Source organism: Conger conger, chromosome 14, assembly GCF_963514075.1.
Source record: "Conger conger chromosome 14, fConCon1.1, whole genome shotgun sequence".
Taxonomy (NCBI): domain Eukaryota; kingdom Metazoa; phylum Chordata; class Actinopteri; order Anguilliformes; family Congridae; genus Conger; species Conger conger.
In genome coordinates, this window is record NC_083773.1 from 16,151,557 (window position 1) to 16,176,063 (window position 24,507).

The 24,507-nt window shown below is 41.0% G+C and overlaps 1 protein-coding gene across 4 annotated transcripts; it reads right to left on the bottom strand.

Moving 5' to 3' along the window:
- Nucleotides 1–829: 829 nt before the first annotated feature.
- Nucleotides 830–22,220, bottom strand: pfkfb4a (6-phosphofructo-2-kinase/fructose-2,6-biphosphatase 4a). 4 transcript variants are annotated; one of them, XM_061219436.1, is made up of 15 exons: nucleotides 14,347–14,731; nucleotides 11,855–11,971; nucleotides 11,481–11,577; nucleotides 11,218–11,284; nucleotides 11,034–11,108; nucleotides 10,877–10,933; nucleotides 10,335–10,456; nucleotides 9,701–9,908; nucleotides 9,184–9,330; nucleotides 8,996–9,100; nucleotides 7,726–7,855; nucleotides 7,264–7,326; nucleotides 6,194–6,258; nucleotides 4,295–5,029; nucleotides 830–2,343 (listed from the first exon to the last, which is right to left on the bottom strand). In XM_061219436.1, exons 1-14 carry the CDS (start codon nucleotides 14,477–14,479, stop codon nucleotides 4,970–4,972), a joined length of 1,446 nt encoding a protein of 481 aa, XP_061075420.1. In that variant the 5' UTR covers nucleotides 14,480–14,731; the 3' UTR covers nucleotides 830–2,343; nucleotides 4,295–4,969. The 4 variants fall into 4 exon arrangements, with proteins under 4 accessions (XP_061075420.1, XP_061075422.1, XP_061075419.1 ...); XM_061219438.1 differs by lacking the exons at nucleotides 4,295–5,029; nucleotides 14,347–14,731 and adding an exon at nucleotides 22,098–22,220; XM_061219435.1 differs by lacking the exon at nucleotides 4,295–5,029 and having other exon boundaries at nucleotides 14,347–14,724.
- Between the last annotated feature and the right edge of the window lie 2,287 nt (nucleotides 22,221–24,507).

The following is a 24,507-nucleotide window of genomic DNA, read 5'->3' on the forward strand; positions in this document are numbered from 1 at the left end:
CAAACTCACACAGACAACCCCCTAATTACAAGTTGCAATGCTTGTTACCTACTTTATGAATTGGAATGTCTCACCATGTTCTAATTGGGGGATTGAATAACCTACTGATATTGATTGTTTAGCTTTTATAAGTTTTCTCAGTGTAGACGAGTTATTGCAGGGTGTCAATCATCAAGAACGGCTGGTTAGAAAATAGGTTATGTATGTTTGAGTATATGCATACTAACAGTTGTTTGTGGTTGGTGTTGGATGTCTGAAACTGCTTATAAGTACCTTAGACTATTTTTACCAATTTATACCAGCTGCTCCTAGAACGTTTCAATTATATAAAAACAAGAAAAAGGTAATACTGTATCAAATGGGATGGCCAAACATCTGGCTAAATGGAAAAAAGAATGCCACTGTTCTAGCTTTTTTAATGCTTTCCACCCACTGTCCTGGGGCTGAAAGTACTGACTGGGATAAAAATGTCTTTAGCATTTCCTTAGGATTTGCTCAACGCAGCATTTTTTTTAACCGATCACTCCCCATCCCCAGCTGTGCGACATGGCACAGCCTGTGTTATTCATTGAGAGGGCAGCACACTTTGTGAGGAAGGGCGAGCAGATGCACTTCTAGTCTGCTGAGGAGAGCTGTGGTCACTCACCATGCTTATATAAACAACATACTGCATAATTTCCTTCCTTTTAAAGTGTAATTCAGTACTGTAGGACTTGAATTCTATGCACAGCCCAAGAAGTGAAGGAGATAGCTTTATTATGACACAAATTCACAGACCACACAATTGCCGCCACCCCCCCCCCCCCCCCCAAAAAAAAGGAAAGGGGGAAAAAAAGAAAAAACTCATGTGGTAACACAAAAACACATTTTTTGGGTTTTTTTTTTTTTTTTACAGCTTTACAACAAGAGATTCCAACAGGTTTTAAACTGGTGCTACAGCAATGGTGCATTATTGGGGAAAATACCAGACAACTGTTCTGCAATTAAGAAGTTGATAGCTAGGTGGTCCGTGAGTTACAAATCAAGAAATTGCTAATCTACTCACAACACACCAATCTGATAGACATTTTGCTCTTCACTTTTTTATATAATAAACACTTAGAATAAAAAGGAATTTCCTATTAGGATTTCCTAGAAGTACCACAATGGCCAAAAGGATACACTTATGAAACCTTGTGACTTGTTTTCCAATGATACTGTATTTACTAATCATTTACAAATGAGTTTAACAGAGTAGTGTGTGAATGTCACTGTAGATCATGTTTAGCTCACTCTAGATGATACATTTGGTAAACAGTAGCAATGACTCTGCCTGATGAAATCAACAACTCCATCAGAGCTAGTCTGGCGTCACTTCAATTGTCTCGAGATTTCAAGCAGCAATCTTATTTCCCACTGATCTCTACTGACAACAAATGTTTTTCAACAAATAAATTGTGATAACTGTCTTCATCCCAAATCACTTAAACCTTAAATATTTTAGAATGAACAGTAAGTGCAGACAAATATAACTATAGTTGCATTTAAAAAATCCACAAATGATAGAAGGCCCATTCAGCAGGAAGTCAAAACATTTCCTTCAGCAGTTTTCACAGAGCAGCAAGTTTCTCACTTCATAAAACTTCTGCCCCTGCTTTCTCCTCCAGAAAGGACATTAAGGGCTTGTGAACCACAGATAATCACAGGAGTCACATCGACTTAATTCAGAAATATATTAATGTGCATCAGTTACCTTCTACAAGCCTTCTAAAAGGTCATAATACAACAGAATAGCCATTTCAGTGCAAACAGAACATGACAAGAATTCCCATAAACGTACGAGAGTGTCCGTTCATGAAGGTACCGCTTATGTTTCTAGGAAGTTGCGCTCAGATTGACTGAAGTGCTTGGGTCCTGTTTTTGTGTGACTTGGGAAAAACTGGTGGTCCAAAAATCGTCACACATTCACACAAAACACAAAAGAGGTTTAAACCCAGAGTGGCTTAGATTCCCCTCCCAGCTTGTTCTTAACCCAGAATTCTTCCTCCTTTTCAGAACCCAGTGTACAAAAATACACTGTTGTCCAGTCAAGATTTGACCAATAATTGACAGTGTAACCAAGGCTACAGGAGGTTACCACTCTTTGGACAGGAAAGAAGGAAAAAGATGTCCCTACCCTGGATCTGCCAGATCAGGTGAAGGGTGTGGATGGGAGGGGGGACGGGGGTGTTTTCCCAATCATGGGAGTATTGACGGTCCCTGAGAGGGAGCACAAGAGCTCCAACAGCTGGCAGAGGTCAAGGGTCAGAGGTGAGGCGGGACTGTCTGCAAGGCATCCTCTGTAGTGCGATGTATATTAACATTCTGGAAGACAGAGACAGTTTGGAAAAAATATGAGAAACTGTGGACAGGTTTCGTAATGTCATGACAGCCAATCAATAGAGGTGGATCTATCGCATCTCCAGCAGGCTCCTCGTAGAGCCCATCTACAAAAAAACAACACTAATTATAACGAAGGTATGAAAATGTGGCAAGAACTAGGAGAACAAAACACTGTACTTAAAAGAAAAATGCATATCTCTTCTAATTTACTAGAATGTCAGACAACGGCAACACACAGAAAATGTTCAAACTGGAGACCATGGCAAAGAAATTAGTACGAGAGAGAGTTCCATTGGTACATAATAATCATAATTATGCAGTTCTGTTGGTGAGCTTGGTCAGTCTGTAAAATGGGTTTCCATGGTGATTAACTGTGCATGCAGTGTGGCTGAGCCATCAGACCCTGAAGGAGGCCTGTCCATGTTCCTTATCTTGAAAAAGACGTGAAACAAGATTTTATATAGATAACACATACTGCTGGCAGCAATGCACATACTACCAACTGAATTAGGGTATGGAAATGCAAAGGATCCAAATAAGATCTGGAGAGCAAAATGGTGTGATGGGAGTGCCTTTTCTGAAAAGAGTAGGCCTACTCTCAGGAAAATGTCGTCAGTCCTAGCCGAAATATCACCACTACAAGGTGCCAAAAGCTGGATTTTGACAAAAGCGTCGCTCAAAAGTCAGTGCTTATAGGCAGAACCTCTCTATATCAAGTTTCATAGCTTTATATATGGTTTTATATATTTAATGTTGTGATGTACAGTAGAAGGGATACATCTAGGGTGGCCATATTCCCTGGAGTACTGTGTACATAACACAAGAGGACCTTCAGCAATGATAATTGCAGTCAGAAGAAATCAGTCAAATCGAGATTTTGAAAAAGGGCTCAATTATGGTGCTGTCCCAGGAAAAACAGGACATGTGTTCACCCTAGATACATCTGCAGTACTGTCCCGCAGAGAAGCACGTGTGGTGACGTCAGGGGAGTGTGTTGCCTGGACTTACCCTTACCCTCCTCCACATTGGAATATGTGTGATCTAGTTCAGAGGAGAACAGCATCTGATCCCTAGCCTGGCCAGTTATGACCCAGAACATTATGGCTTCAACCTCCCAGATTAATATATGAGGGCTGCACGCACAACATTCCCAGCTCACCGCATTTCTGACAGGATTCCAGGCATAAGTGACAAATGCCAGTGGAAATATGCTTTAACTGACTCAATTATTCATCAATTCACATTAACTAGTGCAAAACCAAAAGTCAAGTTATTGCCAGACTGGAGGAATGTGGGAGGTTGCATGTTTTGTTTCAGAAGTGACTGTGCACTGCTGCAATGCAGGAAATCAATAGCTATAAAACAACATAATCTGAGCTCACCATAATCAGGCCAGCAACTAAAACAAATTTGTGGCAAAAAAAAACCAGAAGCTTCATCTGAAGGCAGCAGAAAGAGGGGGAGGGGGAGCACACAGGACACATTTCACAGGTTTATTGTTTATCTGACCTGCAGTACATCAATACCACCATCATGACAAATACATGTACCATGGACCACAGAAACAAAAAATATACAATGGAAAAAAAAAAGACATGGACACGCAAAATTAATATTCTGATTGTTAGTAACAATGCAGCACAGGGAACAGATATTATGCAAGCAAAGCCTCTCATTCATTCAAGACATCATGGAAACATTTTCCCCATACTGTGGAGGTATTCCAAAAAGAAAAATAAATAATTTGTTCACAGCATGTCCGTCTGATTTGGGCAGGATTACAACTGCACAGGGGCCACTGGAAGGCTAATCCGCACTATTCTAGTGCATGGAATGGCCCCATAACCTGGTTTATAATCCAGATTGTGCCAGTGGTGCCTGCACAATCTAGCCCCACTAGACAACTCAATAAGAGGTGGCTGGCATTACATACAGCACGTGGTTGTCTGCACTCTCCTGAATCAGTAGCAGTGGTTGGAGCAGAACGTTTTACAGCACTGTAACATGCAACACAATCACCAGGTTCCATTACCTAGGGGGGTTAAAAAAATAATGTATAAAAAAAAGAAAAGAAAAAATACACATAAAAAAAGCAAGATATTCAAGTTTCATTCAACATCCAAATTCCACTCCATTATGCCCCCCACCAACCTCCTATTTTCTTTGCTACTCTCTGCTGTAAACATTTGATTGTAACCTTAAAAACAAACTCTTATAACAAAATATTATGAGGTAGACTACACTGTTTCGGTCACCCTTCACAGATACAACACACTGAACCATGAGCTACTAAATACACAGAAATAAGCAGTTTTTAATTAAAAATAAAAACCTAAACCTTCGTAATGAACATGTAGACAAAAATTGACATTTTATAACTGATTTTGTAGTGTATTTAACTGTAGACTTGAGCTCTCACTTACCCTCTCAGTCTCATTGCACTTAAAATTGCCATTCAAGTTAAAATACTAAACAGCATATTCAGTGGCATTCATATCTCCATTATATAGTAACTTTCCATACTAATAACCACAGTTTTCTGAGAATCCCTGAACTGTGTCTTATTTACGAATGAGACGTGTAAATGACAAGAGACCGACTGTCTCCCTCACTGATGGGCTGGCACTGTGAGCAGAGCCTCCTCTGCCAAGCGGGTCACATCTACATTCTGTTCAACGACAAGAACAACACAGGGAATCACCTCCAGGCAAGAGCAACACAACACAATGACAGCATGGTTCACAAACACTGACACGGGCCTTTCAAACCTGCTGCAAAGGGCATTCATTAGCCACCGTTAATTGCCTCAAAATGGTTGCCTCGAAAAGAAAGCAATGCATCAATATGGATTACTCATCTCCATGATTATCACCAAATTCCATACGATTAATGCAAGGTAAAGTCAACTTGTAAGATATTTTCATTCAATGGGGAAAGATATCATAGCTTACCTTTCTAGGTGGTCAATGAAATAATGTATACCTAAGTTTTTGGAGTTCACTCAGTATGAACATATTTTGCAGGTTTTTCTTGCTTTTTTGCCCACTTTTGATTTTCTGAATTTTAAAACTGTAGATTACATCTTGCTAAAGGACTTCCTAAATTACTTTCTGCACCCAATGGTATATTTCTGTAAACATTGGTAGCTGCTATAGATACACGGCAAGATATTGCTTCCCAAGAACCTTTGGTCTTTTTAATGTTGGCTTGGTTATTATAGCTTTAGCTGACTGCTGGTGAAATGATTCCATTGCAGTATGTTTTCGTACTTTAAAGATTTTCAACATATTTAACCTATACGAAGACAATTTTAGCCAGGATAATCATGAATTTTTCATATTGTCCCACTCCTAGATCAGCACAAGATGCTTCATGAACATTGGGCCATGATTAGAGTAATTTGAGTGGCAGTGCAGAAAATGTCCCAGATTATAACCAAAACTCAACAAAATACACTAATACGCCAGAAACTAACCTCTTCTAGTGAAAGGCAAGGAAGAGAAAAAAAACATACCTTGATCTATAGAACAATCAGACACCTCAATATATTCTCCATGAACAACCTTGCCCCCAGCAAACAGCTGCTACACAACACAATCTTGAATATATGACAATTTCAAGGACTAGCTCCACATCATTCCTGCAAGCTGCATTGCATTTGAAATCCACGTCATGATGTGTAATCTCCATCCTCTGAACACCATTTCCAATCATGCAATGCAATCCAGAGAACGTTCCTTGTGGCACTGCTGCCTGGGATCCCTCTACACACAGCTACACAACGGAGCCCAGCCAATCAGAGCTCTATGCATGTGACCATGTCAGAACATACCTCTGGTTTTTCTCTGTGGGTGTTCACCGCTTCCACGTTCAGGGAGATGGACTCCACCTTGCAGCCTGTTGCCATGGGGATAAAGGTACAGAGTTACTGTACAAACGCTGACACAGGATAAAGCTACAGAGTTGCAGTACAAATGCTGACACAGGATAAAGCTACAGAGTTACAGTACAAATGCTGACAGGGGGATAAAGGTACAGAGTTACTGTACAAACGCTGATACAGGATAAAGGTACAAAGTTACTGTACAAATTACATTACATTATTCGCATCTTATCCAGAGCGACGTACAGTTGATTAGACTAAGCAGGAGACAATCCTCCCCTGGAGCAATGCAGGGTTAAGGGCCTTGCTCAAGGGCTGTGCGGATCTTATTGTGGCTACACCGGGATTAGAACCACCGACCTTGCATGTCCCAGTCATTTACCTTAACCACTACACTACAGGCCGCCCCAAAATGCTGACACAGGGATAAAGGTACGGAGTTATGCTGGGGCCCACTGTGACACTGACCATACAAAAATCACAGCATGCAGAAGCTGAGTGTACAAATGCTCTTCATTCACGAACCACTACAGGGCAGCTTTGCACATGCACTGCTTAGAGGTGAGCGACTTTCAAACAGAAGTAATTCTTCCTACTCGCTTTACAGTCATGTTGTGGTTTGTGAACCCATAGCAAAACACCTCAAGTTTTTAGGAATATCTAAACTCGTAAGACTGGTACTTTAAATGAAGCCACCAGAAGAAGCACAAAAACAAGACATTGGATTCTGCTGAACATCAGAACATTATTTGGCACATATCGCGGCGTTTGCAAGACACAGCAATGAGGCAGCAGCAAACAGTCTCTCCCATGACATGACATTCATTTAGCAGATGCTTTTACCCAAAGAGACATATGGTAGAATAAGAGCTTACATAATGCCCTTAAACCACTATTCACATCCTGTATGCACAGTGACATGGTATTACATTAGAAAATCCTGAATGAGATATGGCAGTCCACAAAAAATAAATTAAATGGCCTTCAGTCAATTCATTTAAGTCAAAATCAACACTTACCATAAGCCACTGGCGTGAGTTTTAGTACCGTGTGCAAAGAGCATTTCAAGTAAGGCAGCTCCCCTGTTTGGAAAAAACAGACACATTAATGGACCAACCAAGAAGCCACAGGCATATAAGCTCATTGACATTAGCAGAACAACACATGGGATACACACCCACCCAGGCAGATTTGGGAGGGATATAGGCAATACAGAGGCCATAATGACCAGAATGGTTAAAACCCCCTTTCAGCAAGTAGCTTTTCAGTGAGGGCAATCAGGCAGGATTAAATGGAGAATTAAACTATGTACACTTTAGGCATCCACACAGCATACACAGGAGGGGATTAGGTACAGCAAGTTACCACTGCAGGCTATGATGGAGGGGAAAAAAGGGAAAGTGAGACTGATCACTTGTATGGGATGGGACAGGGGGGTGGAAAAGCTGGCAGGAGGGATGATGCGACACACAGGGACCAACCTGCGGACTTGTCCAGGAAGTAGGCTAGAAGGCAGCGCATCACAGCCTGGTGACAGATGACCAGCACGTTCTCCTGCCTCTCCAGTTCCATGATGACCGGCTCCAGCCTCTGTACCAGGTCCTCATAAGACTAAAGGAACACATGGGGGATTTACGCTCTCTCTCACGCTCTCTCTCACACTCTCTCTCACTCTCTCTCTCACTCTCTCTCTCTCTCTCTCTCTCTCACTCTCTCTCACTCTCTCTCTCACTCTCTCACTCTCTCTCTCACTCTCTCTCTCACTCTCTCTCTCACTCTCTCACTCACTCACTCACTCACTCTCTCACTCACTCTCACTCTCTCTCTCACACACACACACCTGCCACAGTCCTTCTCGCCTTTCTTGTCACAGAAAAGAAAGACAACAGCCACTGCACACACAGGCAGCACACACACTCCCTGCCAAAAAAGTCCATTAATCCCGTTTCAATCCAGCAGGCTGTTACCTAGCACCCACACCTCTATAGCCACAGCAACCGCAGCCGAATCCTGCCACTGAAACCTAAGCTTGACTCTGGAGCAGCAGCAGGAAGAGAAGAGAAAGAATCTGCCATCAGGGAGTCTTCTCTCATTACAGGGAGGACAAGGGATCCCACAGGCCAAGGCAGTTAATGGCCCATCCCACCAATTCTAAACACTGGGTAATGACCCCAGAAGTGCTGGTGGGCCCAGAGTTGCCACACTCAGCCCTGCGCTGAGAACTGCATATATGTATGCGGTCAGCCACCGACAAACCAAACAGGATAGAAGTTCCTGCCTCACATGCTAAGCAAACAATTACACCTGGGAGGTGTACTATGAAGGAAGCTTAACATACCCAGTTTCTTTGCGTAATATGGCTTCAAGTTAAACTGGTATCACTAAAATGGTGAACAACTTGGTAAGTGAAGAGCTGTGCATGTTCCCACAGAAGTGGCGGTGCCTGCAATAATGTGGACTGTAGGCTAGTCGAGCAGTGTAATTCTGATCTGAGGAACAAAACTGATATGGACAAATATACAGATACGAAGAACATAAAATATCCATCACCAAAATCACCTGCGCTCAATGGGAACATTCTGGAGAGACGCCCAAAAACGACACCTGTAAAAATAGTTGTTGACCTACTGCAACAGCTGAACTTGCTCACAATAAAACCCATTTGTAAATACATCTTCACTTAGTTTCAGTGTACCGCAGCTACAGTGCATGGTAGACACAGCCATAACCGAAACGCTGCAGCACACTCACCTCCCCCTTGGGGTAGCGGTAGCGGTACTTGTCCTGATCCCGCAGGGCGAACTCCAGAGGGAAGTGGTCCTGAATCTCCTCGTACCTCATCTCCTCACACACACCCTGGAGACAAAGAGTGATTGTGTTAACACAGAAAAACAGACATTCACACACAAACGTGGGCAAGAGGACAGTCAGGCTCTCACTGCATCAATCTCGTTGAGGGCCTTCCACTGCTCATAAGGCACCCCCAGTCCCTCGGCCGTCTGGATGGTCCTCTTCATCTGGCTGGTCCACACCTTCAGATCTGGGATGTTCTGGTCCTGGATGAACTTCCCCAAATACTTTGCAAACTGAGGAAACACATGGATGTGTGTGTGTGGGGGGGGAAGCAAGATCAATTTTGAGCTCACATTACCAGGGAGAGAAAGGACCCAGCCATAACCAATTAAACCAAATGCTGAAAAGGGCTTTAAATATTTTTTTCTATATAAATCAAATTCTCACTAGATCTAGCCATTCAACATGTTCTCTTCATATTAACTCCAGAACATCCAAGTATGTCTCAGTAAATGCATGTACTAATCCAATCCAAGATGTTCACATACACATTTCAATAATGACTAGTAAAAGAATGGCATTTGTAGCACCATCGATTACAGTACTTGCTCAGTGCTGAATACACTATACAGGTTAAAGCCCCCTCTACAGAGAGGAACACACCTCTCTGCCACGTACAGACAGCCCAGAATCACCGCCGATCTGGCCCCTGACATTGAGATCGCTCTCGCCGTGCCGGCACAGGTAGATGGAGCGGGGCGTGATGTGGATATTCATCAGGTAGTACACGATGCGGCTCTGGATGTGGTCCAGGACCCGGTTCACCAGGTACCGCCGGCCCACATCCATGATCTTGATGTAGGACAGCTCTCTGCAAAGGGAGAGGTGGGGGACCCAAAAGACCAAAACGTTATGGTTCCATACTGCTACCTCCTTCTGTCCTCTACTTCCTTACTCTAGTTGCATCTGCACTCTACCATGAGCCAACTGCTGAAACTGTTTCTGAAGTCACTTTTCAACCCCTTAAGCAGGAAAAGGTCTATTTTGATCAAATGAGTATTCAAGAGCAGAACAAAAAATTCTGGTTCCACCTGAAAATCTAAATCTGCATGAATGCCAGAGGCATGGTGTAGTACAGTGTAAATCATCAGACCACAGGCCCGGAGAGCCGATAACTGCCGTCTTTCCATTTTAAAATGTCAAACACTGAAGAGCCAACATTTGAAACAAATGGCTATCTCAAAGGTGACTGACATAGCAAACAAGCAGTTGTTGGTAACCAGAGGAGCGTACTCACCTATCCAAGACCTCATCCAGTGTCTGGTATGAGTTTTCATAGCACTTTATCCTCTTCATGAAGTCCTCTACTGCCTCCTCAGTGTTGCAGTCCGTATAGTCTGGGCTTCCAAGCTTCACTTGCTGAAGAAACAGGACGAAGAATAAAACAGTCAGGCTCAAAGAAATCCCCAAATAGTTAAAATAAAGAGTCCTAGAGTTTGTCATTCACAAACACAGAGTTCAATCACCAACACTAACCCACCAGAGTTTTTAAAGAAAAACTGGAACACTTTTTGTTTACTTGCAGGTCAAAGGACAGAAAATGAGTTAATTGTAGACAGGCCTTGGTTTTTCCCACCAAAATATGGAAGAGAATCTTATTTTAATAGTTATATCCCATCAATGCAACATGTTCCATTACTTTGAGGCATGCAGACCAGAGAGACCTCATCCACTGGCTGCAAATGAGTGATGAGGTGGGGAAAAATGCTTGGTTTTATCTAAATTTATAGACCATTATATTATTCCCTGTTGTTCTGCAATAAGATGAATCGCACATACCACAATGTTCTCTGCGATGACATCGGGGTCTTCACACACAGACTCTACAAAAAACACCTGAGAATAAAACAATCACTTTACACCTGCACAAAGGGAGAGACGCATTCTCACTTGTACACAGAAAAGATGGTTTAAGCACATCCACCGGTTGACATACCTTATAGCCATTCTGTTCTGCAAACCTTAAGATGGTCTCTCTCCTCTCCCTTGTAGTGTTTGTGGCATCGAACACCTGATGCAGAAAGGGAAAAATAGGCATTAATATCACCCAAACATGGTAACACATCTGCTTCAAAAGGCTGCGTTCATGTAAAGGCATGATGTTAATGCCCTGGGCTCACCGCCACCTGCCCTCCCTCTTCTCCAAGGTACTGCCGGACATCGTTCAGTGCTGCCAACGCACACTGCCTGGCACAGACAACACACAAGACGATGGTTAAATATTGAAGGCCAAAGATTAAGGGTAAGTTTATCAAGCACGATATGGCATATATCGTGTTTGGGGTGCTTGCATTATTGTCTGCTGAGAAATCTCTCCATTTCTGCTGTCTGCTGAGTTTTTCTTAAATTAAGCAAAATGCACGGCTGCCCAACAAACTCTTACTTGCGGATCTTCAGGCCTTCTTCATTGTCTGGACGGAAGAACTCAAAGGACTTGTAGATCTTGAGACACTCTCGTCGGTACTGGCCCACATTGAACTCTGAGGGAGAAGCGAGGGGAGAAAGAATGGTGTATGAAAAATCTTTTTATGAAAACAGCAAGCATATCAAGTCTGGTTTGACATGAAACAGCAGATAGAGATTTTACCACAGGATTCCCATGGCCTTTTTACTGACCAGTTGGAAGCACACAGGGACGAACAGTTAAACCTAAAAACCCACAGAAGTCCTTAGGCAGAGCAAAAGCAACTCCCAAGTGTGTGCTGTGGTCTGCCAAGACCTAATGTCCTGTCTCACCCAGCTCAAAGTGTACGCTACCTTTGGTGGGCACGCCAATCCAGTTCAGATAGCGGGTCAGCTTCTTGGAGATGTAGGTCTTTCCTCTGGCAGGGAGGCCCACTGTTACAATGAGCGTGGGGCAGTTGGTCATACACACTGCAAAGAGAGAAAATTATTGCAGTAAGATATAAAATGACATACAGGCTTGCATGGTGACAAAGAGCCTTCCCTGAGAAGTGTGTGATGGTTAAATGCAGTCCTGAAACCAAACATGCACACTTCTCCATGAACCTGCCACGCCTGTTTGTTCAACACAAATACTTCTCCAACTGTGTGAGCGAGTCAGTCAGTCAGTGTCTTTCTCTCACTCACCCTCTGTCAGCCCCCCCCCCCTCTATGGATGCAATCAATATTTTACATGCACTGTTACATTATATACTACTGTAAAACAAGCAGACCAGACACGTCACCTTCAGTAAAGCCATGCTCATTTACTCCTTCCTGTTAATAATCAAGGCAAAGCAGGGCTAAAACTGGGTGAAAGGACAAGCATCTGCTGCTTGTACAGACTGGGTCATAAATCATTGATATTCCTCTGCTGGAACAAGAAATTGTCCAAAACAAAGCAGCCCAACTCTGCCAGACCACTTCAGCCAAGGTCACTTGTGGCTTGGAAGTTACACTACCCAGTCCTTACCCCACATATTTAACTGTTAAAAACCTGCCCTCCCCCTCGAAAGGAAATCTATCTCTCACTCACCCCTTCCCCAATCCCCTTTAATCCATTGATGCAATACTCTAGACCAGATATCAGAGGCAAAACCTTCTGCAGTGGCCATTAAGACTGCTCTGAGGGACAGCGTATACTGAACCATTTGTTATTTGCTTTTTTTGCAAGTGCTGGTTTGATGCAAGCATCTCTCCACAAGTCAAATTAAGTAGGACTCCATAATGAACAGAGTGCATCGCAAACAGCACGGAACAGCACGGGTGGCCTATAGCGTAGTGGTTAAGGTAAATGACTGGGACACTCAAGGTCGGTAGTTCTAATCCCGGTGTAGCCACAATAAGATCCACACAGCTGTTGGGCCCTTGAGCAAGGCCCTTAACCCTGCATTGCTCCAGGGGAGGATTGTCTCCTGCTCAGTCTAATCAACTGTACGTCGCTCTGGATAAGAGCGTCTGCCAAATGCCAATAATGCAATGTAATGTAATGGAAGTAAAGGCCCGACAGTGCCTGCAATATTAACAACCTAAAGTCAAGGAATTAGAAGGGAACATCCTACTTGGAGTTTAGTGCTGTTATGTATAATGCCTACTTGACAAAGAATGCTTTAGAGAAGGAAGGCCTTCATCTGGTGCGTGTTGAAAACACAAGCCCTTTTTCTTACGGTGGCGTCTAGAACATTCTTCTCTAAAAAACATTTGCACCAATCTCAGGAATGTTTAATCCCATTTCATGAGTATGGCTACTGTAACCAGAAGGGAAAGACATTTAGGAATCTGTGCTACACAGCACATCTGCTTTTGCAGCAGCAGTAATAGCGCTTTGTAAATAGACATATGTTAATGTAGCCTATGTAGCTAAACTACTGGCAAACAAGTGCTTGCAGATGCGAAGACTGCGCCACCTGCGAAGGCCCATTTCAACATTTGGCGATGGATTATTCATAAAATCAGTAGCATGTAGTTCCAATAGAGCCAGTAATCTAACAAAATGCAGCGGTGGTCGCCACTTCTGCGGACTCAAGCTTAGCAACATTATAGCTAGCTACTCACTCAAAAAACGCCAGTCCACGACAGCCGTGTCGGCTAGTCGGCTAGTCAGCTGATGTCGAAGTAGGTAGGCTACATCAAGCATTAATCTGACACATGGATGCTGTTGTGTATTTTGGGCTAGTAGGGTGTACTGTGTGCATCAACAGCCACAAGGAACATTCATTTAGGGCTGGGCAATATATCGATATTATATCGATATCGTGATATGAAACTAGATATCCTCTTAGATTTTGGATATCGTAATACTGTACGAGTGTTGTCATTTCCTGGTTTTACAGGTTTACAGTAGTTTAGTAAAGTAATGTATTTTTTTGAACTTACCAGACTGTTCTATTATTTGCCTTTACCCACTTAGTTATTATATCCACATTAATGATGATTATTTATTAAAAATCTCATTGTGTAAATATTTTGTGAAAGCTAGCTACATATGCAGAATGTCACATCATTTTCCAATCAAGTGGTGGCGATCAAGCCAAGTCAACTACCCATGTAACTACATCGGTCCTAGCGAACACGCTAGTCAATTAACGTTTGTTATGTTAGCTAGCGCTAGCTATAGAAAGTCAAGTAACGTACAGTTAAAAGATTCATGCAACGTTAGCTAGTATAACATTACATGCAATTAAAACTCTAATCGAATAGCCAAATACAACTAGCTAACATTATGCATTCCCCAACATTTGGGTATCCGGAGTGTGTGCAAGCAATTGGTGACGAGCCTAATGTTCATGGTAGGCTACTCCACTTACCCTTTCTTTGAGAAATATTATTTTCTGGAAGGCCATTTTTGCAAGGCATCCATATTTTCTTTAGCGGGTTTTGAGTGAGCTCTCGTGGGGCCGCCAACGTTGGATGCTTTCCGTAGTCTCCCAAGGAAGTCATCGTGGTTACCGCACCATTAGCACAAATCCTTTTTTTTTTAAAAGAATAAACGGCTAGCTAGCTACCACCCACCGACCGACCGAATAGAATTCTTTGGGAGGAATATCCAGACGCAAGCTACGTATATAAGTTACCGTAATGTAGCGAAACGACGCACCTTATCGTATGTTGCAGTATATGCCTAACGTACTGTGGTCCGTCTTTTCTAATCGCCTACTTATCCATGGCGACATGTAACGTTAATAGATATTTAATGAACACATTCATATGCCAGTGGGTTTTAAGAGGGAAAATTAAGAACACATACTCAAAAATATACAAATACAGTTTCCCTTTATCAGATAAAATAGTTTTTTCATGTTGCCTTTCAGGGAAAACAGTGTGAGCTGTGGTTTGTTGAAAGAACAGGTACAGTATGTACGTTTCTCTAGACATTACACGTTCCACGTAGTTTGACAGCAATTTAAGCCCCTTTGTTCAAACTTAAGTCCACATTTTAAGGACCTTTTATTTCACGGGAGAGTGAAAGTCTGGTGGCTTGCTTTTAAAAAGAATCCAGCGTCATTCCACTTTCCAACACTGCGTGGCACTTTATGCGAAGTCATTATCTGATTTCGAGGAGATGCAAAAATAATTTTGCTGATAGTAAATCGACAATAATTATAGTAAAGCAGTTCCTGGACTAACATATGCTAATATTCCCAAGTATTCACATTCTACACCTGGATTGTGGTAGTTGATAGTATGGTTAGAAAATGCAAACGACATTGTTTGAAGAAATATGTGTCTTTTTAGTTACTCTTATTTTGAAAATACACGACAATCATGTCATATCAACAACCCCCATGTAACATCACACATAACAAACAGGGGGTTGTCACTGTTATCATCTTCATGCATTTTCATAATTTTCCTCAAGGTATCATCTGATGCTTCATGTGAACTTCAGAAAATCCCACAACACACATGGTTTAAGATCTTTAGACAAATGTATTATTTGACAAAGGGAACTCAAGTAAACATAAAACACTTTAATTTATTAAATGAAAAATAAAGTTATCAAACACCCATATGAAAAAGCAATTGCCACCTGAACTTAATAACCTGTTTCACCACCTTTAGCAGCAATAACTGCAACCATTAAAAAATTATTTATAATTTGTATAATTTTATAATCTATAATTTGATATCAGTCTTTCACATTGCTGTTGAGCAATTTTAGTCCACTCTTCTTTGCAAAACTGCTTTAATTCAGACAAATTGGTAGGTTTTCGAGCATGAACTGGTCATTTCATCTTCATTGGGTTCAAGACAGGACATTGACTCGGCCACTCCAAAACATATTGTACATTTTCAGCCATTCAGATGAGGACTTGTTTTTGTGGTCAGGATTATTGTCTTGCTGTATAATCCAATAACGCTTCTGCTTCAGCTCACGGACAGATGGCCACACATTCTCCTTAAGAGCAGAATTCATGGTTCCTTCCATAATGGCAAGTTACCCGGGTCCCAATGCAGCCAAGCACACCAGCATATTTGACTGATGGTATGATGTTCTTACTTTGAAATGCTGTATTTGTTCCAAGTTCCACTTTTGACTGATCTGTCCAGAGAACATCATACCTGATTCAACAGGGCTGGCTGCAATCAAGTCTGGCTGTGTTCAATAAGGTAAATGCAGTTGTTAATTAAGCAAGGGATAATACCCTATGAACAAGTTGGTTATTAGGAAATAACGGCCCGATAAGTTTACTACCCTGAAGGGCAGTTATTTCCTCATAACTGACTTGTTCATAGGGTATTATCTCGCTTGTACCACAGCTAACTTGCTAAAGTAATGTAGATATGGAAAGTTTATTTGTAGTTTAGAAACAAATGTATTCATTGGAAAGCAATGGGAAGGTGAGAAAAATAATGTCACTGAGAAAAAAAATTCTTCACGCAGCCTAAAATTGCCTGCTGCAACTAAAAGCAAAAGAACAGTTCACTAACTCACCATCACCAAAAGGAAATATAATATTAGGCTAATTTTAGCTTATAAAATAATTGTTAGCAATTTATAGAAATTTTACGCTGTCAGTGCCATACAACTGAACAGAGCCGTTCCCATTTTGAACTGAAGCATAGAAAGACCTCAATATTTTGTTGAATTTTACAGCACAGCTGTCATAATCAGCTGGCATGTCTTATTCTTGTAACCAGTCCCATTATTAAATTATTACGGACTTTAGGCTATATGTAGTTTACAGAGAATATCAGTGTACTAAATATATTTTAGCATCTTGGGGTGTTCCGTCTCTAAGTATATTCCTCTACGATTTTGGCACTGTCTGTTGTTTTACGGAATTAATTACAGACAGTAAAGGTTTGACAGTCTCTCCTCACTCACTTGTGTGTTGCAAGTTGTTATTATTACTGCCTAAGTTAAAACGCTCAGTTACATTACGTTTGAATCATCTCCCGTGGTAATCTTTCCGACAATGCAAAGTGTAACTCAATGCATTGCAGCCTACAGTAACATATTTTTGTCACCAGATTGGCTATAACCAAACTACTTGCACAAATGAGAAATGCATTGTGCATGATATTGCGCACATTGATATTTATTTGATATTTCAGCTGCAAATATATTCTACACACCTGTTTTATCTGTTCTCATTAGCAAGGTTACACAAAATTAATGGCACTGTACATTTCCAAAGCTAAAGCCTAAGCAAGCAAATACAAAAAAAAAGTGTTACTAAGTTACTAAGACAACTTAATATTTCAGATCCTGCTTAAATATGTAATGATGATTCTGATGCACCCCTTTGACCACCTCAGATGAATATGTCTGAAATACAGTTTCATCAATACTGATGAAAGTAGCTGTTTGTTTTGAGGAAGACTGTTACAATTCACTGTTAAAAAGCTGAAACTCCATTACCATTAGCCATTACCACCACCAATGGAACAATGTACTGTTTTTAAGAGCTTAAACAGAGATGTGGGTGCCACTTTATCTGTTTTGACTAGACACTGCTTAGAGGAATCCCTCTTGGACAGAGTAAACATGTCAGAGCTTTGCCATCATGCAAAGGAATACCACAGGACCACAGAACTGCAAGCATTTCAGACAGGTGGCGTCACCTAAATAAATGAGCCAGAACCTGCCTAAGTCATATCTTGCAAATATATGATCTGGAAATGCTAGTTTCAATTTAGAAATGCCACCATTTGGTTAGGGCCTGTTGCTCCGACATTCAGGATTGTGGGAGATCCTGTATAGACAACTGTGGTAACTGTGACCTTCAGCTGTACATTAACCATAATAAACACCCGAGTGAGAGATGGTGAAACCTTTTTGGTCCATTAAATTTCCTCTAATAAATACTAATTTCATTTTCTTCTTCCTGGGAAAAGGAAGAAGATGGGCTTTCAGAAAGACAGAAGGCGGCTGAAACAGGATTAGCCGCTTATTACAGTAAACAAAAGTGTGTCAGCTGTCTGCTCGATGACAGACTGTCTTAGCTGACTCGATGGAAACAGGTGGCCACGCCCACATAATGGTTTATTAAGCAATCATACAAACTATTTATTTTCACATTGTTCCACAGTGCAAAGTAGTGCATTTCTCAGTGTAAAATGATCCAGTTGTGATAAAGTGGAAAACCCCAAAAGAGTGACGGTGGTCAGAACGGACTGGTACAGCATATTGGCACTACATTTTGATCATATGAGTACCAGAACTTACTTTTTATCACTACAAGCACGGTTAACAATGAACTAAAGTTACAGGTAGCTGGAGGTTTGTCTGTCTAAACAGCATTTGTTTGGTATGAGTGTAGCCATTCTCTGTGATAGCATTGTTTCTGAGATGTATGGTTTCGATATGCACACAAAATGCTTTAGATATGCCTATTGTTCTGATGAATGCTTGGATTGGATAGCAGGTGTAACTGACCGAATTATCAACCAATAGAAATGTTTCGACGCACCCCTATTCTTTTCAACATGTGCCTTTCTTTTGAGACACTCAATACTCCAGCCTGCAGGTAACACTGCACTGACAACAGGCAACAATGGGCCAATGCAGTGGACAGAATTAGAATGAGAAAATATGGTTCAGACAGACTGTGCCATATGGACTCAATGGTGTCAAACCTAAGTCAGTGACAATGATTTGTTCTAACTAGTCATCTGAACAAATTGAGCTGGTTGGTTACAGTCTAGCATCAATGTATCATCACAGTCTATCTCAACCCTAATATAATAACCTGGGAAAGAATGGGGAAGTGGACTTGGAAATGTTTCAGCAGCTTTAGCACCTGATGCACCCAGCAGACAGCAGCACATATAACAGGTCAAAGGCAGGAAGTTGACCTCAGATTTCCATGTAGGCTGGGGCTTAAGGTGGCAAACATTTGAGAAGAGGAAATACACTGCGGCGGTGTACAGCATTTCATCACGTACACCCAGGACAGCCCAAATACACACCAGTGGAACATTGCTGGCTGGAGTCCAAGATCTAAAATAGACTATGCCTCTGTGAGACATGGAACCATGAAAGGCAAACCATGAAACATGAATCTTATCTTTAAAAAGTTCTTAAAACATCATTATATTTTTACGTCCTTCATGCATTTTAGTTGTAGCCATGATATAAAACGATATAAACCATCCCATGCCAGTATAAGGGAAATTTGTGGAAAAATATCCCTTCGGCATAAAGCTCTGAAATTAAATATACTCTCCTGGCAGTGAACTTTACCTGGATGCCTACAGTACAAATGTTGTCTTAGTATTGCCACCAAAACGTGTAAACTGTGAATATTAATCTCTTTATGGCTCCTCTCTTGAGAAACACAAGTATGGACTTTCGGATCTGTATATCAAAATTGTTTGACATGGAGGACATGGGATGAACTCAACCTAGCCTTGGCTCTCCCTCTCACTTTCTATGAAATACATGCTCCCAGTACCAGTACCAGAATGAGACAGGCCTATACGAGTACACGTTGCTATTTTAAAAAAGAACCTTTATTTGAACAGGGAGAGGCCAGCTGAGCAAAGCTCTCTTTTACAATGGCACCCAGCTGAGTTCAACAAATATACATTAAAATACCACGAAATGGAACAAACAAATACTAGCCTATTCCCTAATCGAGGGTAACCTGTAGTTGATTCCGTTTCAAAGGGGCATAGCAAGTGAAAAAATCTGCCCTAATGTAGTAGCTATTCATGCAGGGGTTTTGAGGAGTACCACAATTTTGAGAGCGAGCATGTTGTTCAATAGATCTAAACTGTAAAAATGCACAGATATAAGATATCAGCTTATTTACATTGCTTTGTAAGGCAGTGGTAGTCTCTGCTTGCTCCAGGAGAGGTCAAACCTGCTTTTTCATACAATATACAGTGGTGTGTTCTAATACTATCACCAGTAATAAACCTGAGTGCACTGTGGGATGCATTCAGAGTTGAGGGATACTGTATGCTTGTTCTAACCTGTTCATGCCTTCAGTCGCTTCCACAGAAATACCTTACAGCCTTTGTCTGTGAGAGCACAAAGGGTGTACTCTTATTAATGAGTTACTCTCAGCTTAGCAATCTACATAATATACATTTATTATCAAGTAATATCTTTATAATAATAATAATAATAATAATAATAATAATAATAATAATAATATAATATAATATATATATATAATAATAATTAATATTTATAATAAATAGTTTCACTGTCATACTCCTGTACAGAGAATAGTAGTTATAAGAGCACAAAAAGCCAAGAAGTTGCAACTCACTGATATAATATACAATTCAATGGTACATGTAGACCATAAGAGCAAAGACAAAAACCTGTTGTCAAATATTTAACAGGGAAATGTGTGAAATAATGTGTTGAAGGGCATCTTGTTTCAGGCCTTCTGTGTCATGCTGGTGTTCAGGCTGCTTGTTTACACACTGGTAGCATGATGACTGAAATCAGAAAGGTGAGGTGTGAATCAAGGACAAGTAAGAGAACAGACAACAGACTGAGCCAAGTGACGCGTTATAGCTAGAATTATCCTTAAGAAGTTTATCACTGCAACATATAACACCCTCTCCTATAGTGATTTAGCTACTGAATGTAATCACATATTTTCACAACTATGCAACCCATTTTTCTATTTATCACCACACTGTATCCTCTAATGGAACAAATAGACACCCCACAAGGCGGGGTGTACCAGATATAATACGAACCCAGGATTCTAAACTTGCAAACAACCTGCCATAATGCCCCCATTCCAACCCATATTAATAGATGACACCATTCAAGCAATGACTTTGAAAATAGAGCCACCTGCAAGAAAGCTGCAAGTGTAGTAGCTACACCTTCGGCTGGATTTCTACGGTCATAAAATGCTGAAATTAAGTCTGAAGACTGCTGAAGACACCGTGAACACACATTCACATCGACCCCACATCACAGTCGGAACAGGAAACAGAACGCTAGTGGAAAGCAAAAAACGCAGCAACAGAATCCAAATAGTCACCTTTCCAGACAGACACTGCTGCACAGTGTACAGTTCCTGATGTCCGAGAATGCGTAGCTACAATACACACGATTGCACATTAATGTAGAACATAGGCAACTTTATTTAGGCGGCCCGTTCAACATTCTGGGCGAATAAAACTACATAGTCAATTAGTTATACCAATTGGAGCTTCAACGGGCTATCCGCAATATTATACAGAAAATGTAACTACGTAAAGCTGTCCACACTGCAGTTAACTAACGCAGCCTAAACGGTGATTAGACTTCTCTGGTAATCTCTATAACGTTACACTTCGCAACCAAGTGATCATATCATATTTTCAAACTGCCATTTGAGATAAAACTATTTCTTTCAAAACAACATGCGACCCCGTAAACTGCTCCAGTTCAACATTACACCATATCCATCTCTCAACAGGCTGCGACTGTCATCTCTAAGATATGTAACGTTGGCTAACTTTTTGTAGCAAGCTAACTAGACCGCCATCATAAGTGGTACAGATAATAATAATAAAAAAAACTACTCGAAAAGGCCAACGTTACTGCACTGAAGTTTGCCTCTGTCATTGGAAATGGAGAAGCAAATCTAGCTAGCAAATAACGCAGAGAAAGCTATACACACCAAACCACGCTAGCTAGTTTCAATGTAAACAAGAGTATTTTTGAAACACTGTTGGCCACGGAGATAGCAGTTTATTTGGTACCAGAACAGTTAACGATTGAAGCGATTGTTTACATTTGGAATGACGTTTTTTGCATGGGAAAATGTTGTCCAACAGCTGTTACGATGTCAACCCAAGCTAACCACGCTATCTTGACACGGCCCATGAAAGCAATTCCGATTGAATGCAAATAAAATGCATACATTTTTTTTCATACATGAGTCACGATGTTCCCCATCCCGAGTACCATGCACGTTCTTACCGATATATATCACAGAGGTTGAAGACACATTGGCTACGTGCACAGCTCTGTTTACTTCTTCCGTCTTGCACATACCAGTAGCTGTGCAGCAAATCGGCTTGAACTGCATTCCATTTTCTGTGCTCAAAATGACAACTAACCAAAACTAAAGTTAAAGCTGAGGTTTCTTACCAGTCCTGTCGAGGTTCTGTGTGCTTTTGGGACGACTAGAGCCCCTCATTATCCGGGTTTCCGAAGAGGCGTTCGCTACCCGGGTCAGTAGTGGGTTGTATGAGTGAGTGGCGCTCGCTACAATGGAGCGTGGAGTTGCTACAGACCTTGTGCAACCGTGAAGGATCATAAACCGCTCGTAAATCAGAGACTTTCTGAGATGAAGTAGGCTAAACTAATTTCAAAAGCTAAATCACAAATGGAGGCATTCTAATATCAACAGAATACACTTAGATTACCTTTAGAAATATGCACAATCATAATTCATTTATTTTGCCTATTCCTCCAATTTATAGGCTAATCCAAGAATATACTGTCAACATTGCACATTTCTCATTCCACTACTGTAAATGTGATAATACTCACATAACCCTCGCTTTGTTTAGTTTATCTGTAGCCCTCAAAACGGTTATCTGTCAAATGTGTTTACAACGATTTTCCTGCCAACTTTGCTGTTCTCTAGTATCCCCACATCCTCGGTGCTTATGATCTGTTCTGAAACATATATGACAATGTATGCACCAAGTAGTTTTTGTAGTATAATATAGCTATAATGTCAAATGGAAAGGTAAAGTTATGTTTACTGATGATAGCAGTATGCTATAGTGGAATGCAAAGGGAAATAAGTAGGGGTTAAACAACCAACAACACCCATTCCTAATTCCACATTGCATTTACATTACAATACAATGATGCAGTGTGGATCGTACAATGAAGTGCAAATCATCACCATGAGACAAGGGTACTGAAAATCTGTACGGTTCCAAATGTGATCACATAGATAAACTTGAATCCTTGTAAAATAATCAGATAACTGTCCAAGTAGCAATATCACAGTTGGCAGCTAGAACCCTGAATATACACTGAATGCTTTCAGATCTTTAGACAAAATGTAATATTAGACAAAGGGAACCTGAGTAAACCATAAAAAAAATACTATTTCATTTATTTTATGAAAAAAAGTTAGCAAACACCCAAATCACCTCTGTGCCCCCTTAAACTTAATCCCTGGTTGACACAAATTGCAACCCAAGGCTTCCTATAATTTGATATCAGCCTTTCACATGGCTGTGGAGGATTTTTAGCCCAATCTTCTTTGCAAAGCTGCTTTAATTAAAGACAAATTGGTGGGTTTCCGAGCATGAATTGTTCATTTCAGGTCCTGCCACAGAACCTTTACATAATCTGCTGTTGCCCTCTACTGCCTCATGGTCATACATTCTTGCCAGTAAACAACGTTGTAATAAAATATAAAAGATTGCATATAACATAATGATATTGAAAAGTAATTTAAGCAAACTATGGTTGTTTTGTAGGCATGGTCAATTTTAAATCATATACATAGACTATGAACAGACTCTGGCCACATCAAATTATACTGACAAGGATTAGTGAGGCCTGGGAAGGACTATGCACCCCTTTCTGAAAGTATGACTCTGTCGGCAGTTGAATAATGCGATGCACAAGGGCTGGAGCTATTTCTATCCATGTAACGACACCCTCTATTTGTGCTACAAATGATAATGGTGGTGATAGGTCGGAAAATCCTGTCACTCTCATTCCTGGCTAAGCAGTGCGTGAATGCAGGGCTATGGGGAGATGGCTGAAAAGGAAGTTTGGGGCTGTAAAGCAGGTAGAGGTGAGAGAGGGAGGGGTTTTGTGTCTACGGCTGAGGGGGGTTATAATTAGAGGTGAATTGGGAGGTTGTATATAGATGTGGGGGTAAACCTGGAGGGACTGGAGGCTTTCATGTGCTTGACAGAGTAAACTGATTGCACACCCAGCTGGGACACTATTAGAAGAACGTGCACAGAGTGGTCTCCATTGCATTCCTCTGAAAGATCAGAGGGAAGAGTGCCCCTCCCTCCATCCTACACAGTACAGCTGCTGACACAAAATGGGGTGCCAGAATTACCACACCATACATCCCTCCCCCCGCCCCCATAAAAACCACACACGTATATTCCCTCCTTTCCCATCATCTTTCAGTTTTCCAGTCCCTATTTCAGAAACACATTATTAAGAGAAGAAAGGTTGACTCCGAAATTAAGTAAGCTTTCATTTACTGCAGTTTTTTCAGCTATTATTGACCTTTCACCTTTCAGCACACCACCCACAGTGGCACTGAATGTCTGAATGTAAAAAAATTGTGCTCAGAATATTTTACATATTTTCTACACATTACATATATGCATACACATACATACAACATTATATCTTTTCTACACATCTAACATACATTGCTCAACTTGCCAAAATGGAGGAAACAGGAGGGAAGGATATACCATGATACTAGATATAAATAAAAAACATGCAAGCATCAGAAAAAATTTCAACCGAGAAAAATATGTATACAGTGCATCCGGAAAGT